Source organism: Camellia sinensis, chromosome 8 (assembly GCF_055761805.1).
Source record: "Camellia sinensis isolate YWXY chromosome 8, ASM5576180v1, whole genome shotgun sequence".
Taxonomy (NCBI): domain Eukaryota; kingdom Viridiplantae; phylum Streptophyta; class Magnoliopsida; order Ericales; family Theaceae; genus Camellia; species Camellia sinensis.
In genome coordinates, this window is record NC_138968.1 from 22,420,902 (window position 1) to 22,439,322 (window position 18,421).

General features: G+C 33.5%; 1 protein-coding gene across 1 annotated transcript; it reads right to left on the reverse strand.

The window, feature by feature from the left end:
• Positions 1-14: 14 nt before the first annotated feature.
• Positions 15-6,928, reverse strand: LOC145796852 (uncharacterized). The gene is made up of 11 exons (XM_082882228.1): positions 6,509-6,928; positions 3,979-4,937; positions 3,749-3,889; positions 2,261-3,110; positions 1,961-2,047; positions 1,559-1,862; positions 1,379-1,463; positions 1,200-1,289; positions 825-1,076; positions 570-709; positions 15-489 (listed from the first exon to the last, which is right to left on the reverse strand). The coding sequence occupies exons 2-11, from the start codon at positions 4,933-4,935 to the stop codon at positions 303-305; spliced, it is 3,093 nt and encodes a 1,030-aa protein (XP_082738354.1). The 5' UTR covers positions 4,936-4,937; positions 6,509-6,928; the 3' UTR covers positions 15-302.
• Between the last annotated feature and the right edge of the window lie 11,493 nt (positions 6,929-18,421).

Genomic DNA, 18,421 nt, shown 5'->3' on the forward strand with positions numbered 1-18,421 from the left:
AGATTACATGATCATATAGGCATCCCCTTGGGACGATACAAGTTAAATTTCTCTGTGAATTTCTGGTAGTTTATACCAGAGAAATTTCTGCAGACAATTTTCTCTGGTAGACAATTGTTGAAATTTACATTAGTCGAAATAAAAAAAAAAATGAAATTTAGATTAGTCAAGAAAGGATATATACATATACGTCAAGGATCATCATTCCTTCAATGTATGAACAAGAAAGGATATATACATATATGTGAGACAATTTTCTCTGTGTGGATATGTACATTGTCTTCCTTTCACTAGTTTCACTATTACATTTGTGGTTCTTCTGGGGGTATTTCAATTGGTTCAGTCCATGACCTGCCAACTTCGGTCACAAATCTCTCTATGAGTTCTGCCCTCATCAACCTTATCTCTTGTGTGGATAATTTGGATTTGATAGGTTCATGCTTGCTATATTGTTTCATTATATAGCAGACGAAGAGGCCACAATCCAGACTGCATACAAATTATAGGTATGGTTAGTTTTAAGAAACATGCAACAGAAATTATCTTATTTATAGATGTATGAAACTTACGAATCGCTTTCTTGTTGTGGAGCATTGTTGACATACTCAAAGTCATAACTTGTATTTTGTGAGTTAATTAATTTGAAAGAGGGTTGTGATTGAGCGTCTCTTTCAAGACAAGCTTTCAGAAAATTCTCCACGTAATCTTGCTGCAAAAAAATAATTTTTATATAAGAGAGAAATTTACGGACAAGTCAATGGGATTCTATGAAAATTATCATCACATAAAGATGATGATGGATCAGAGAAATTTGCACTCGTTACCAATTGTTTTGCATCTTTGACATATTTGTCTTCTGCATCATCCCTCCTTGGCCTCAATGAGTTGTAGAACCTCCATAAATTGTCTTGTTTGTCCAGGACAAGCAAGGTCCAGTGATTTCCATGTGTGGACTTCTCATTACCTCCAGTATTTATTGGGAAATGGAGGAACCTATAGTTCCTCCATGCTGTTTCAATATGCTTGTCAAATAAGGACACTCGAAAACTTTGATTTTCTGTCATGTTGATGAAATTCTGTGCTCAGAGAAAATCAAAAAATGGTTTTGTTAGTGACACAACTGACTTCAAGAAGTATATTAAGAAGAGAAAGTAGAAAGTAAATTCCAGAGAAAATCAAATAAAATAGTAGTAACATACTAAGCACATGGATGTGAAAAAAAATGAGGTTGGTTGTTGTTTCTCTCTGATTTGGTCAGCCAAAAGGATCTCTCCATAGCCATCAATGACCTGAAAAATATGATTTATAATTGTAATATTTGTTTTATAAAGGCTGATGGAACATTGCAGAGAAATGTTGATGAAAGGGAAAGACTTACATTGTTGGCAATTTCTTTTTGCTTTATGAGGTTTCCAATGTCTTCAAAGGTAATGATATTCAACTCACTTGTCCAAATTAAAGCTCTACAAGATGACAAAGAAGGGATTGAATTGTTGTTAATGCAACATAAGTTTGTAATTTGTTGTTTGTTATGTTCTATTTTGTTTGTTGTACTTACTCAAGCCCAGACACATTTGATATGTGCTGCAAGATGTCTTTTATGTGATCTTTTATCAATCTTGAAATGGGAAGAGTTTGTGGAAAGACCCAAGATTTTGTGATGCTTATAGGTTGAGGCAAGACGTATGCATCAGCATCAAGCACTTCTTTGTCCTTTGTGCTTTGCTCAACTTGTTTTGCAGCTTGTTTTGAAGCTCTAGTCACTTTCGCAACTTTTGGATATTGGAATTCTGGATCATGCTGCTTTTCCTTCCTTTCTTTTGCCTTTAAATTTTTTATCATTGAGGTTGGATCTTTTTTGACTGTAGGCAGTGAAAGTATTAGGAAAAGTGAAATTTCTCTGAAGCAACAGATGATATTTCAATATGTAAATTTATTTAATTCAATATTTTGTAGTTACCATAGAGTTTCTTCTTTTGTTTCGGTTGTTGTTTGTGTGGGATTTGCTCTTGTTGGGTTGTTGGTTGTTGTTCCAGTTGGATTCCAACTATACACAGTGAAAATCAAACAAGCCCCAAAAATGGAATAAGAAAATATACAGAGAAATGAAATGAGCAGTAGAAATATAACTAATGTGTTGAGAGAGATATAACTTCCAGAGAAAATTACCAATGACAGAGAAAATTATAATAAATAGAAATTTCTCTGAGTTATGATGGCACAAGGACATAACTTTTTGTGGCTCAAGATTTTCACTGACCTTGTGGTTGAAGTTGTGTTGGTGTTCGGTATGGTTGTGTTGCTAGTTGGACAGATAGTTCTTGAACTTGTTCATGCAATTTGGCATTTTCAGTTTCAAGCTCCGAATTTGAACACCTCAACTGTTGAATTGTTTTTGCATCATCTGCTTTTTCAACCTCCAACATCCTTAGTTTCATTCGGATTGTGCTTTCTTTTTCTTGAAGTTCTGAGTTATGTGATGTCAGGATTCTTATTGAAATATCCTTTTCAGCAAGTAATTCCATCCAATTTCTGTCTTCTTCTTTTTTAGATTGAGACAGTGCCTTCAGTCTTTGACGTAGATCAGCAATTTGGGCATCCTTTGATTCCTCAAATTCTTCAGGCTGATGCATTGTTGAGCCACAAATGCCATCATGTTGTTGGTCCATCTGCTCATTATTTTCTTCTTCATCACTTTCATCCTTGTTCTCTTCTTCTTGTTCATCTTCATCTTCATCTTCTTGTTCACTTTCTTTCTGTTCATTTTCTTCTTCATCACTTTCTTCATCATGTTGTTGGTCCATCTGCTCATTATTTTCTTCTTCATCACTTTCTTCATCATTTTCTTTCTGTTCATTTTGTTCTTTGTCTTCTGGTTCTATTTCTTCACTTTCTTTGGTGGTTTCTTCTTCTGTGCTGCTTGCTTGATGTTCTTGTCCATTGTTGGTTTCTTTGGTGGTTTCTTCTTCTTTTTGTTCATTCCCTCCATCTTCAGATGGATCTTGTAATTTCTCCTTGAATATGACAATTGCCTTTTTTAATTCTTTCTTTGTCTTTTTGCCAAGACAAAACTCCTCAGATGGGTTTTTGACTAGCTGCTTGTTATCAATCTGTAACAGGAGACTCTTTTATTAGAGAAATGTTACAAAATTCACTCAGAGAAAAAATTCAAATAAGGAAAATAAAATTCATCTAAATGATACTAATTGGAAACAAACTTCAGAGAAAATTGTATTGGGCCAGAGAAAATTAGAGGCATGGAGTTAATTGTATGGGGCAGAGAAAATTATGAAACAGTGAAATAAACAGTGTTTATAAGTTAATGTTTTACTATATTTGTGTCAGAGAAATTTGAATTCCAGTGAAAATTCATTAGAAGGGTAGAAATAAACAGTGTTAATCAAAGATGCAAGGCACACAAGTTATGGGCAGAGAAAATTACACACAAGGAGATAAAATTTGATGGGCCAGAGAAAATTATGTGACAAAGAACATAATTCAGATATTAGAGAAAATGAATCAGGGCATATAAGTTAATGTGTTACAATTGTGGTCAGAGAAATTTGGATGGGAGAGAAAATTGATTACAATGGCAGAAATAGACCAGTGGTTAACAAAGAAGAAAACAGAAATTGATATTTCAGAGAAAATTAATCTTAATCAATCAATGCATAAGGAGGGAAACAAAGCAGTAGTCAGAGAAATTTTTGAAATTTCACTGGGATTTCGGTAGCAATAGGAATCTAACCTGTCGAGGTGCAAGAGAGTGGACTGGTGTCTTCTGCAGCTGTTTTGTCAAGGTTTGAAGGTTCCACTTGGCACATCTTGGGAAGTCTGTTGTGTTACTGTCTTCTGAGTCAATGATAGTTGCATGTTCACATAGCCAATACTGTGATGAAAATGAAAGTAAATAAAATTTTGTAAACGCACAAATTTGTAAGTATGATAACTGCAAATTTGAATGGATATTATACTTACCAGCAATGCAATGACACACCCCGTAACTTTTTCTGGAGTTCTATGCAATGCCATGATAGAATCAATCAATGTTGATGTGATTGCTTCCGGCCAATCATACTGTTTCATTGATTCAAGAGGTTCCACATACTTTATAAAAACCCAACCTATTGAATTCCCACTTGTTGCAAAAAATAGGGTGAGACACAAGTACAATGTAACAATGATTGCTACATCTTTGAAGTCAGTTGGTTGCTTGCCTTTCATTGCTTTGACCAAGGCATTTTTAAGAACAGGACCAGTGAGCCTTGTGTCCTTTTGGAATCTTCTCCTGAGGAATGCAGATTTTGGCTTTTTAGAGTATCTTAATGACATGGCTCCTTTACCTCCTTCCAAACCAAAAATCAAGGTCATGTCATTTGTTGTAAAGGTCAGGTTCTTCTTCCCAACTGTGAATGCTTTTGTTTTTTCATTGTAACATTGGATTATGGCAACTACATCATCATCAGATTTCCTAGATTTCTTTGGATCCATCCTTCCAGTGGTTAGAGCTTGAATCAAATACCAGAATGGGGTCTTTTGAAGCTCTAGAAGATGTTTTGAACTGAATTTAAGTGTTTGAAAGAAGGAGACGACAGATGACAGGTTGGATCGGTATTGAATGCTGTAGTGAGCTCTCTTTCTGTAGAGTTTAACAGGTTTTTTCCCCCTTGAGCTTGAGTCTTTTGAAGTTGGGGTACTCATCTGGATGCTAGTTGCTTCATCAGCTTGGACTTGTGTGTTTTGGGAAGGAGTTTGTGGTGTTTTATTGCTGGTTTTTGATCTTAGATGATAAGAGGACTGAGAGAGTTGTTCTTGCTTCCTTGGTGTTTCTAGTGTTTTGCTGCTGGTTTTTGATCCTAGTGCATAAGAAGACTGAGACAGTTTCTGTTTTTTGCTTGGTGTTTCCGGTGTTTCGCTGCCTTTACGTTTTGCCATTTCTAGACAATGATTAAAGCATAGAGATGTCAACATTAAATCCCAGAGAAAAATGGAAATGTCAGAGAAAATTACAGATAAGGGAGAAAATTGGAGATGCAGAGAAAATTACAGATAAGGGAAAATTACAGAAATTTTGACATGTCAGAGAAAATCAACTCAGCATCATAAACATGGGAGAGAAATTTTCAATAATTGTTTAAATTACAGATAGAAGTAAACATACCAGAGAAAATGAATAATAGAAAAAAGTAAACATGGCAAGTGAAAGAAAATTTGCATTCCACAATTAGCAAAGATAAAATAAACAAAGTAATGTAAACATGGCACTGAGAAGTATACCCTATTGAAATCAAGAATTGAACAAAATAAACATACCAGAGAAAAATGCACATTCTGGAAAAAATTACACATTCTTGAGGAAATTTCCATTCCAGAGAAAATTTCAATTCATAATATTAAAATGCAAGAAAAATTTACATACACAAGCAGAGAAAATTAACCATGATAGAGACACTCAATGGAGGAAAGTGGTGCGATGTGGTCAGAGAAAATTATAAATACCAGAGAAACTTAGACAGGGGCAAGAGTGTAATTGACATTGCAGAGAAGGATACATATTCCAGAGAAATTTACAAAGCAGAGATATTCAGAGACAAAATGACAAAACATATTCAAGAATAAGATTAAAATTCAGAGAAATAACTTTTTCTCAAAGTACATATGGCAGAGAAAATTCCAAGAAGAAACATTCATTCCAGTCCACAATATTAAAATTCCAGAGAAAATTTAAAATGACAAAGACACAAGGGAGGAAAGTGGTGCGATGTGGTCAGAGAAAATTGTAAATACCAGAGAAACTTAAGACAGAGGCAAGAGTGTAATTGACATTGCAGAGAAGGATACATATTCCAGAGAAATTTACAAAGCAGAGAAATTCAGATACAAAATGACAGAAACATATTCAAGAATAAGATCAAAATTCAGAGAAATAACTTTTTCTCATAGTACATATGGCAGAGAAAATTCCAAGAAGAAACATTCATTCCAGAGAAAATTATAAATACCAGAGAAACTTAAGACAGAGGCAAGAGTGTAATTGACATTGCAGAGAAGGATACATATTCCAGAGAAATTTACAAAGCAGAGAAATTCAGATACAAAATGACAGAAACATATTCAAGAATAAGATCAAAATTCAGAGAAATAACTTTTTCTCATAGTACATATGGCAGAGAAAATTATAAATACCAGAGAAACTTAAGACAGAGGCAAGAGTGTAATTGACATTGCAGAGAAGGATACATATTCCAGAGAAATTTACAAAGCAGAGAAAATTGAAAGAACAAAATTACATTAATCAAAAATCAGAGAAATTCAAATGCCAGAGAAATTTACAGATAAAATCAAACAAACATGTTGAAGAATATGTTCAAAATACACAGAAATAAATTTTTTCAAATGCAGGTAGCTTTTTATTACGAAATTGAAACCCTAATTTATGAAAGGTTATTATAAAATGCTATTAACTGTGTTTCCAGAGAAAATCTAGTTGTATTGTAGAAAAACTGACCAGAGTTAGGATGAAACTTGAATGATGAGCTGATATGGTCCGCGATGAAGATGCGACGTGACGAAGATGGACTGAGATGATGATAAGCCGTGAAAACGAAGCTTTAACGTAGGTCAGAGAAATTTGTGAGGAAGGAATGGGAATGATCTTTGGAGAGGATAACGAAGCTGTAATGTCGATGGTGCAGATGATGTTGAAACCCTAATTCTGCTGGTCTTCTGTTCGTGAAGATGCTGGATGTTTGGAATGTAACTGAGACGTCGGAATGAGTTTGGTTCTGTGTTGATTTTGGCGAGGGTATTTTGGTCCACAAAATAATTAAAAACGCGCGCCAAGTTGCTTCAGGGACGTGAGGCATCACTATCTTTTTGTGTGTCCTTTAGCCTCTAAATTGTTATTATTAGGGACCTTAAAAAAAAATCCCCTTTTTTTTTTTTTAGAAGGTTGATAATATATTCCCATCAAAAAAGAAAAGAAAAAGAAGATTGATAATATATATACAAAAAAATAAATAAATAAATGAAAAATCAAAATTTTAATATTATTTGAATTATTCCTAAAAGCATAAATTATTCTAAACACTACAATATATATATATTTTAAAAAAATTATAAATAAGTCAAATAAATTAGAGAAAATTACATATCAACAAAAAAATTATATATTAATAAAAAAATTTATAAATTTAATTATTTATATTTATATAATTTTTTTTTATTAATTTAGAATTTTATTTGAAAAACTATGTTGATGCGTAGTTTTCCCAATAAATTATAGCAAATGGACCCCATGAACAATCCATACGATGGATGACAATGAAATGGGTTATTAATGGTGGACCACACCATGACAAAACTACAGATAGGTAGCACATAGTATTTGATTCGGACTTTTGATAGCATCTCTCTCTCTCTCTTCTTTACAAAAAATATTATATGGTGAAAGGTTGTTGAGTTTTGTTTAGTATTTTAGCTATTTGCTTTTGTGGAGAAGACCGAATCATGTTCTTCCCAGAGAGAGAACAATGCTGGAATGTGCCACCACCTTCCTTGGCCTGCATTTATATATTTTTATATATAGAACAAATTATACACTTTAGTCTCTGTATTTTGATTTTTGATTCATTTTAATTTTTGTAATTTTAATCGGATTAATTTTGTCTTTAAATTATTATTATTTTTTGTTTCAAATTGATTCAATTACTTCCAAATGTTAGTATTTTTTATAGCAAATGTGCACATGAGCGGCATGTGACATACTTTTATGAGAAAAATTGTAGATTTGATCAATTCAATAATTTAATCTCAACCAACTTAATAAAAAATTTTATGTCAAAAATCTAAATGACATTATCAATTAGATCAAACTAATGTAAAATCTAAAATTAATTATCAAAATTTAGTTAATTAAAACTGTAAAGACTAGCAGTTCCGTTACGGAGCCCGAAATACCCAACGGCTCGAATGGCTCTGTGACGCCCCAAATTTAAGGACATCATAATAAGATTTAAAAACTTAAAATCAATATTGTCACCAAGATTACTAACATCCATTAATTAACAATTCAGAATTTAAAGTTCTTACATCACAACTTAGTCTCAGTACATAACCGAAATGACACAAATATAAAAAGAAAACTAGGAAAAAAACTAGAATTATAGGATATGGTTCATGGAACTTGGGCACTCTTCAAGCTAACCAAGGCTGAGTGTCGCCTTGCAAGGCCTTGGTGTCTCCTTTGGTTTCTTCGGTACCTGGCATAAAACGCCAGGGCAACGGGAATGCCAGTGAGCGACAAGCTCAATAAGAAACTACAACCCGAAAATGCCCACCCCGATAATAATACTCACAATTCATGAATAATGTGTAATAACAAAATAACCAGTAACATTTAGTAAGCATAAAATAAATGTTATCAGTTGAAATAATAACAATAAATAATAATAAATCAAATAAAAATATAACAAACGGAAACAATATTTCATCATAAGGAATCTGTCCACATTTTTTTTTTATTTTCATAGATTTAATTTTTCAGATAAATTTAGTAATTCCCCGCGGAGCACTATTTCCATTCAACCACTAAGCAATGGCCACGGGCAATTCTAACTTCTCCTTGGTTAAATATTTAAATGTTACTTACTGTAATTACCAATGATGCCCACGTACCAAAGTTACGTACCCGAGTCGTGACATTACAGTCTGTCCCAAGGAAACGGTCTATGTTGTGATACCCGCACCACCAACCTTATATTGCCTACACCGATAAGAGCCGAAATACCTTTTCGTGCCATGTTAGGGTTCGCAACTCACTTGCGCAAGATTCTAAACCGGGCTCACCCCATCACTTTTACATTTTAATATATCATTGGTTAAATTTCGTGTCTCTTTACTCGTTGAGATATTCACAATAATTCAAAATTTAATTACCAATAATGTTATACCAACTCATTAAAATCCGAACATAAAATATTACACATGTCACACAATAATAAACAATTGTACAAATTTTAAATAAACAATTTATTTAAACCATGGTATGAAATAATAATTTACATACAAAAAAAAAAAGAAATAAATCATAATTACACACATGCATGGACTTTTAATCGATAAGATTAAACTAGCACAATATTAAATAAACCACAATACACCCATATATGGATTACTAATTTACAATATTTGATGAATTAGACCAACACAATAATTAATTTTTATCCAAATAAATAATTGAAGTGATGATCTTAAATCTGTCCAGAAATTTTCAGGTTATACCTTAGGAATAAAATTTATAAATAAATTATTTATACAGTTCTAAAATTTGTGAAAATGTACAGAATATTCAATAAATATGTTTAGGTCATTTTTCAGAAAGAATTTCCCAAAAATAAGTTATAAATAAACAATTGAAGAGACAATTTTTGATTCCTCCTTAATCTGTCAAAATTTTCAGAATGTATATCTTGCAAATACAATTATAAATAAATTACTTATACAACTCTAAAATTCATATAAATCTACAGAATACTCAATAAACATGTTATTGTCATTTTTCAGAAAGCATTTTCCAAAAATAAATTATAAATAATTCTTAAAAATTCCAAGAGTATTTATGACACAGATTTATCACATTTTCTTAAATTTATTTCATACTTAAATTTATAAATCAATTCCATGATCTAAAAATTTATTATGAAACTAGACTTCTCAAATTTCATTTTTTCCTTAGAAATTATCAGATTTGGTGTCACGACCCAAACCCGGCCCTATGGGTTTAGCACCGTAACCGGCCAGTAATCCGAGATTACCGAAGGCCTGCTTAACAGTAATACAGTGAAACAGAGTACAGGGCATGGCGGAAGCCAATACAGTAATTAAATAGTGTCCATTGAGCTGTGACAGTCTGTATGCCAAAAACATTTTTCATGCATTCATACATATACAAACAGTACAGTCTATACAAAATTTACAGTCACACAGTACAGGGACCTAATCCCTTGATAACAGTACAGAAACACTCGGTCTATACAGAACAGTAAAACAGTACAGAAGGGGGAATTGTAAAAGACCCCTAAGCCTTAACAGATAGGCTCGGAACCTCGCGGTGAGGCACAAAGGCTGGCTTGACAAAACTGGAGTAACCCTGACGCTCCTAGCCGCGGTCTGGTGCCTGTACACCTACATATATCTATGAGCAGTGAGCTAAAGCCCAGTGAATAACATAATGCGTAAAGAGGTTTAGAATGAATGTCCTTACGGTAATGAAAACAGTTCAATTCAATCAGTACTTCAGTTGTTCAGTACAGTAAACAGTCATATGTGGTACATCCATTAGCATAACAGTAACAGTAGGTCTTGAAAGACCGAACAGTAATGATGGCCATCAGTCAATAAACAGTAGTGGTTCCACGAGGGAACCGACAGAGAATTCTGTCGCAGTAACAGTAACAGTAAACAGTAAGTACTAAGGATGCCACAGTACAGTTCAGAAATAAAGGACATACATTCATTCAGTAAATAATACCAGTTCAGTAAACAGTTCAGTTCAGTATTCAAAAGATATCAGTTGAACATATCTTTACACAATTGTTACTCACAGAGTTCTGGGCTACAGTATGCTAGAGCGTGTCTCCCCAGTTGCCAACCCTACACAGTTCACAGGTTGAACACACACTAAGCTACACAGTTGGGAAATATCATAACTTAATCCCTAATTTGCCTTGGTGTGTTCTACAACGATATCCTCATCTAAATGTCTTAAACTAGGCCTAAGAATGCCTAGGATGGGATGAGGATGCAAAAATACACTTAGAAAACATTTTGCAAACTTTGCTGAAAATAGGGGCCTCGCTCGAGCGAGACTTTCTTCGCTCGAGCGGAAGTCCAAAATCAAAGGCTTCGCTCGAGCGAGGAATCCTTCGCTCGAGCGGTCTGCAAAACAGTAAAAATACTGGATGCTGAGATTTTACGCGCGATGGTCGCTCGATGGTCGCTCGAGCGGAGCCCTGGACAAAGGTGCTCGCTCGAGCGGGGAACCCTTCGCTCGAGCGAGGAAGCCAAATCTGAAATTTCCAGATTTGCCTCCCAAGCTCAAACCAAGCATTCAACCACTCCAAACTCGACCTCTTGGGCCCAAATTCTGGAAAACATAACTAAATTCAATGTATAACAAGTTTCAAAGCTCAATTTATGAATTCAAGCCCCAAAGGTGAGTCAATTAAAACCATATTCAAACCCATTTTCAAGAACAACATTCAAACATGCATGGATGAGTTTTAAACCAAATTAAAGCTCCAAAGCTTGCTCAAATGAGCTCATTTCTTTTCAAAACCAGATGAAAACATGGTCTATAACAACAATATGAGCATGCATGTACTAATGTCCGTGTAATCAACCTCAAAATGCAACAATACTAACATGCATGCAAGAGATGAGCTTCAATCCACCATTAATGAACCAAATCATGACTTAGCTCTACAAATTAACATGAACCATGCATGAATCAACTTAAAGACAAAATCAAAAGATGAAATTCATACCTAGGTTCCTCGAATGCAAGTCTAGAGGTTCAATATAGCAATCTACACTTCAATTCCAAGCAATTCAAGCCAAATCAACAAGAACAATTCTCTCTCTCTCTAACTCTCCTCTCATGGTCGGCTAAGCTCAGGAGAAATGGCTGATGGAAATGTTTTGAGTCAAGGATGCAAGGCTCTAGCATCACTAGGTAGTGTGCCACTAAGGGTGGCAATATGGTAAATAAACCAAACTCTTTAATTAGCTTATTTTAATCTAATTTAATCATGCCTAATCAGTTTTCAGATAATTATACTATAAAATCACATAAATTATGTTGATCATTAAACATCAATCAATTTTGGATTCGGCCGCCGATAAGGCCTTCCATTAGCAGTTTAAACATATAAGCATGAACAGATAATCATACAGTCAAACAGATAGAATGCAACTTAACTAACATATACTCAATCAATTCGGTTTCCAATTTCAGTCAGTCAGTTCAGTACTTTTAATCAGTTCAATTATCAGTCAGTTATCAGTCATTATCAGTTTCGTTTAACAGTAATCGGTGATTATCGGTAATCAATCGGTCATTAATCAGTAAACAGTATGGGGGTTGTTACAGTCTCCCCTCCTTATAAAGAGTTTAGTCCTCTAAACTCGAGTTACCTTCATTCTGGAAGAAAACAGGATTCAGTGGAAACAGTTCAGGATATCGTTTGGCCATGTCATCTTCCCTTTCCCAAGTGGCATACACGCCACCGTGGTTTTGCCAGTCAACCTTCACCAGCGGGATCTCTTTGTTCCTCAGTTTCTTGATCCGTCGGTTTACAATCTGTATAGGCCGTTCTTCGTAAGTGTAGTCATCACTCAACACTACGTGGGTAGGCTCTATTACATGGAACGGATCCCGGAGATAATCTCTTAACATAGAAATGTGGAAAACATTATGCATGTGTTCCATTTCAGGAGGGAGCGCAACTTGATACGCCACCGGATTGATTTTCTCAATAATCTCATACGGTCCGACGTATCTTGGTGCTAACTTGCCTTTGACTCCAAAACGAGTCTGGCCCTTCATTGGTGTCACTTTCACAAAAACGTGATCACCCACTTCATACTCTCTGTCCCGTCTTCTGACATCTGCATAACTTTTCTGTCTACTCTGTGCAGTTTTCAGTCTTTGCTGTATCAGTTTCACTTTTTCAGTTGTTTCATACACAATCTCGGGCCCAAGCAAAAGCCCATCTCCAACTTCTGCCCAGCAAATCGGAGATCTACATTTCCTGCCATACAATGCCTCGAAAGGCGCCATACCTATACTCGAATGGTAGCTGTTGTTGTAGGCAAATTCAGCCAAAGGTAAATGGCTTTCCCAATTTCCCTGAAAATCAAGGACACACATTCTCAGTAAATCCTCCAGAGTTTGGATGGTCCTTTCTGATTGGCCATCTGTCTGAGGATGATAGGCACTACTCAGCCTCAATTCAGTACCCAATGCAGTCTGTAGGCTTTGCCAAAACCTCGATGTAAACTTCGAATCCCTGTCAGAAACAATAGACACAGGCACTCCATGCAGTCTCACAATTTCATCAATATAGATAACAGCCAATTTGTCTGCATTATAGATTGTCTTGACAGGTAAGAAGTGAGCAGATTTGGTTAATCTATCAACAATAACCCAAATTGAATCCATACCTTTTCTGGAGCGAGGTAATCCCACAATAAAATCCATGGTGATATGCTCCCATTTCCACTCTGGTATGGGTAGGGGTTGCAATAGTCCGGCAGGTCGTTGATGTTCAGCTTCGACCTGTTGGCAATGAAGACATTTGGATACAAACTCAGCAATTTCTTTCTTCATTCCCGGCCACCAGAAATTCTGTTTCAGATCTTGGTACATTTTCGTATTCCCCGGATGGATAGACAATTTCGAATTGTGGCCTTCTTGCAGAACTCTTCTTTTCAGTTCAGTATCATTTGGTACACACAGTCTTTCTTGAAATTTCAGTACATTATTCTCAAATTTGAATCCTGGTCTCGGTTTAAATTCTCTTTCTTCGATGATCTTTTTCAAGAAGTCATCCAGTTGCTGTTTCTCTTTAATCTCCTCAATCAGCGCCGGTTGAGCAGAAATAGCAGCTAAGATTCCATCTTGTTCTCGTAAAACAATTTCGATTTCAGATTTTTCAAGGTCACAAAGCAACTCTTTCTGTCCTGTAAGCCAACAGGCTAAGTTTCCAATCGATTTCCGGCTCAATGCATCGGCAACGGTATTGGCTTTTCCCGGATGGTACAGTATCTGTAGGTCATAATCTTTAATCAGTTCTAGCCATCTCCGCTGTCTCATGTTCAGTTCTTTCTGTGTGAAGAAATACTTTAAACTCTTATGGTCGGTGTATACTTCACATGTCACCCCGTACAGATAGTGACGCCAGATTTTCAGTGTAAATACTACTGCAGCAAGTTCCAGATCATGGGTCGGGTAGTTCTTTTCGTGCGGTCTCAGTTGCCGGGAAGCATAAGCAATAACCTTCCCATTCTGCATTAAAACACATCCCAAACCCTTATGAGAAGCATCACTAAATACAGTATAACCATCCGTACCTGAAGGTAAGGTAAGAACCGGTGTAGTCACTAATCGAGTTTTCAACTCTTGGAATGCTGATTCCCTTTGGTCGGTCCAGTCAAATGATGTCCCCTTCTGAGTTAACTGAGTCAATGGTAGGGCAATTTTGGAGAAATCTTTGACGAATCTTCTGTAATATCCAGCCAGTCCCAAAAAGCTTCGGACTTCAGTCACATTTGTCGGTCTAGGCCAGTTCACTACAGCTTCAATTTTCTGCGGATCAACAGAAATTCTATTTTTGCTAACAACATGCCCCAGAAACATAACATGGTCAAGCCAGAATTCACATTTAGACAGTTTAGCATACAGTTTCTGTTCTCTTAAGGTTTGTAGGGCAAGTCTCAGATGATGTTCATGCTGTTCTATACTTTTGGAGTAAATCAATATGTCATCGATAAATACAACAATAAAGTCATCAAGGTACGGTTTAAAAATTCTGTTCATGAGGTCCATAAAAGCAGCAGGGGCATTCGTGACTCCGAATGGCATAACTAAGAATTCATAATGGCCATACCTTGTTCTAAAAGCAGTTTTATCAATGTCTTCTGGTTTAACCTTCAGTTGGTGATACCCCGATCTGAGATCGATTTTGGAAAACACTTGTGCACCCTGTAACTGATCAAATAAATCATCAATACGCGGTAATGGGTATTTATTCTTTACAGTTACCTTATTCAATTCATTCCCGGCCACCAGAAATTCTGTTTCAGATCTTGGTACATTTTCGTATTCCCCGGATGGATAGACAATTTCGAATTGTGGCCTTCTTGCAGAACTCTTCTTTTCAGTTCAGTATCATTTGGTACACACAGTCTTTCTTGAAATTTCAGTACATTATTCTCAAATTTGAATCCTGGTCTCGGTTTAAATTCTCTTTCTTCGATGATCTTTTTCAAGAAGTCATCCAGTTGCTGTTTCTCTTTAATCTCCTCAATCAGCGCCGGTTGAGCAGAAATAGCAGCTAAGATTCCACCTTGTTCTCGTAAAACAATTTCGATTTCAGATTTTTCAAGGTCACAAAGCAACTCTTTCTGTCCTGTAAGCAAACAGGCTAAGTTTCCAATCGATTTCCGGCTCAATGCATCGGCAACGGTATTGGCTTTTCCCGGATGGTACAGTATCTGTAGGTCATAATCTTTAATCAGTTCTAGCCATCTCCGCTGTCTCATGTTCAGTTCTTTCTGTGTGAAGAAATACTTTAAACTCTTATGGTCGGTGTATACTTCACATGTCACCCCGTACAGATAGTGACGCCAGATTTTCAGTGCAAATACTACTGCAGCAAGTTCCAGATCATGGGTCGGGTAGATCATGTACTAAAAAAGTGCACTTTTTGTCTTTTTACGAAAAGATGTGCAGAAAAGTAGAGAGGTGATGTGATGGAAAAAAGATAAAAAGATAAAAAGATGGATTATATAGTAGATGACAAACAAGGCCTAAGAGTCTAAACGAAAAAAATTACTCTTTGGTTTATAGTTTTCAAGATTTGATTTAGAATTTTTTCTTTTTCGTATTTTATTAAAAGTATTTTTAGTAATTTTTTAATATTTTAAGAAAATATTTTATTTTATTTTGTAGATATATTTAAATTTATAAAGAAAATTTAATTTTTTTAATATATACTTTTTATAAATATTTTTCTTTTTAACTTTATCTATATTAGGTACATTTAAAAATATATATTTTTAACTATTAAAAAATTCACTGAAAAATAATAAAATTCAAAAATTCAAAAACTGATTTGAGAACTGAAAATCAAATAGTTTTTTTGTGATGTGGTCCAAATTTATTACAAATGTCGACCATAAATGAACAAATTACAATAACAATTTCTATAGTTTGAAACTTGTGTTACTTTAGCCCTTGATTTTTTAATTGTGATACATTTAACCCTGAATTTTAGATCTTGTTTCAAATGAGAATAATTGAAGACATCATTGCTCAATTTCAAGGGCAAAGTCGTCAGTTTGATAAAATATAAACTAATTTGATAAAAATAAATATTAAAAAAATATTTTTTAATTTTTAGAAATTATTTCTACCCAACAAAGATAAAATTATATAAAACTGAATTTTTTTTACATATTTATTTATTTATTTATTTATTTTTACTAAATTAATTTTTATTATGTGTTTGAATGATACTCATATAATAGGCTATTGTTAGTCTTTTAATGTGTAATCGAGATTTTAATATATAAGAATTTTTAGTTTTGGATTTTTTGATTTAATAGATTGGTTTAATAATGTATCAAAGTTATCACTATATTTGACTTTTGAAAAAATAGAAATCAATTTAATAAAAATAAAAACAATCCCCCATTTCATGATCATCATCCAAATACATAATAAATATTAGTTTGATAAAAACAATAAATACATAAATGTGTAAAAGATTTATCAATTTTATATAATTTTATCTTTGGTGGGTAGAAATAATATTAAAAAATTCAAAAATATTTTTTTGATATTTTTTTTATCAAATTAGTTTATATTTTATAAAATTGACAATTTTGCCCTTCAAATTGAGCTATGATATATTCAATTGTCTTTATTTAGAACAAGATTCAAAATTTAAGATCAAATGTGTCATAATTAAAAAGTTAGGGAGTAAAGTAACACAAGTCTCAAATTATAAGAATCGTTAATGTAATTCATCCAAGCAAGAATTGAAACTGGATTACAAACTATTTTTTCTTAATATTTTTATGTGTCCTGATTCTTATCCGAATTCTTGATCGCTAACATTATTGGGAATACTTTGATGGGGGAAATTGGGAATACTTGACGGGGGAAATGTATAAGGTAAATTAAAATCAATAGTAAGGTGGTCCCAAAAAAGGATAAAGGAAAGAAAAAAACATAACACAAAAGGTCGAATATTGATAGACTTTGTTATGGTCCATCCCATTATCCTTTTTAATTGGAAAGAGATTTCTTCATGTTGTTTTGGGAAATTAATTAAAAATTAATTTTTTGATTTTATTTTTTACTTTTTTAAAAAAATAATGTGTAAAAAAATAAAAAAATGATATAACTCAAAATAAAATAAAAGTTATTTTTAACTATTAGCCTTATTCTCAAAATAATCCCTTCATTGCTTAATTCTGAATTTTGACTTTGAACAGTTATTGGTGGTGGGAATAGAAGTGAAGAGTTAAAAGTAAAGGAAAGAAAAATTTTAAATTCTAAATATATGTCTTTCTTGTTCATTTTTTTCATTAATTCTACATGCGATACCAAAAATGAAAATTGAGCCCTTACTTTTATTATAAAAATAAACAATAAAAAATTTTAAATTTTAAAATAGTTCAAAAAAAGGTTTAAAACAATAAAATTCAAAACGTCATATTAATTTGCATTCATCTATTTAATCTGCATCCGCTAACTAAGTCGATGGATGGGTATTGATTTTTCTAATCCTCGTAAGTTTAGACAAACGGAAGATGAGAGACTACTCGACTCAACCCGATCTGCGAGCTCCTCTAATAGACTCTTAAGATGTATGATACAAATTTAAAATTAGTATAATATGGGGTCATACTTAAAATAAATGTACATTGCTGTAATTTTCTTAATATTTTTTGGGTAAATTTTTTTAAAGTATATAACATTATTAAATTAAGGCTTGATTTAGTTTGGTCATATAACATTATTAAATATGTTTTAAAAAAAAAAAAAATGAATAACTTTTTTCTGTTTATGTTAGTTGGGCTTCGTTCCATCATCAACAGCCCATGATGTGAGATCCAAGTCTTTCTTTACTTTAAAAAAACATTTGTCTTAACTTTTGTCATGGCAGACTTTAAAAGTTATTGTGGCTACAATGATTTGTGGCTAAAATAGTGGCTATGATTTGTGTCTAAAATAGTTACAAAAGATAAAATATATTATTTTAATCACAAATAAATAAAATATCACATCCAATTCATAATTATTACACTTTTCTCTCACAAAAAAAAATCAAAAAAGTTAAAAAGTCAAAAAATCATTCTCAAACCAAACTTTTCAGCCCAGCCTAAAAATAACTAAAAAAATCAAAAAACCAACTCACTTCCCAAACCAACCCTTTAGTTTCTACAAGTTAGTCTTGAATTTTCGAAATTAATTGTTTAAAAATTATTTTAAATTATTCATATTTTTTTTTTCCATATTTTAGTCAATTTTTTTATTTTTTACTTTTTAAGTTTGACAATTACATTTTAAACATTTTTTGGGAACAATTTTAGTCTTTGGTGAACTATAAAAAGTTTTACATCTTTAGGT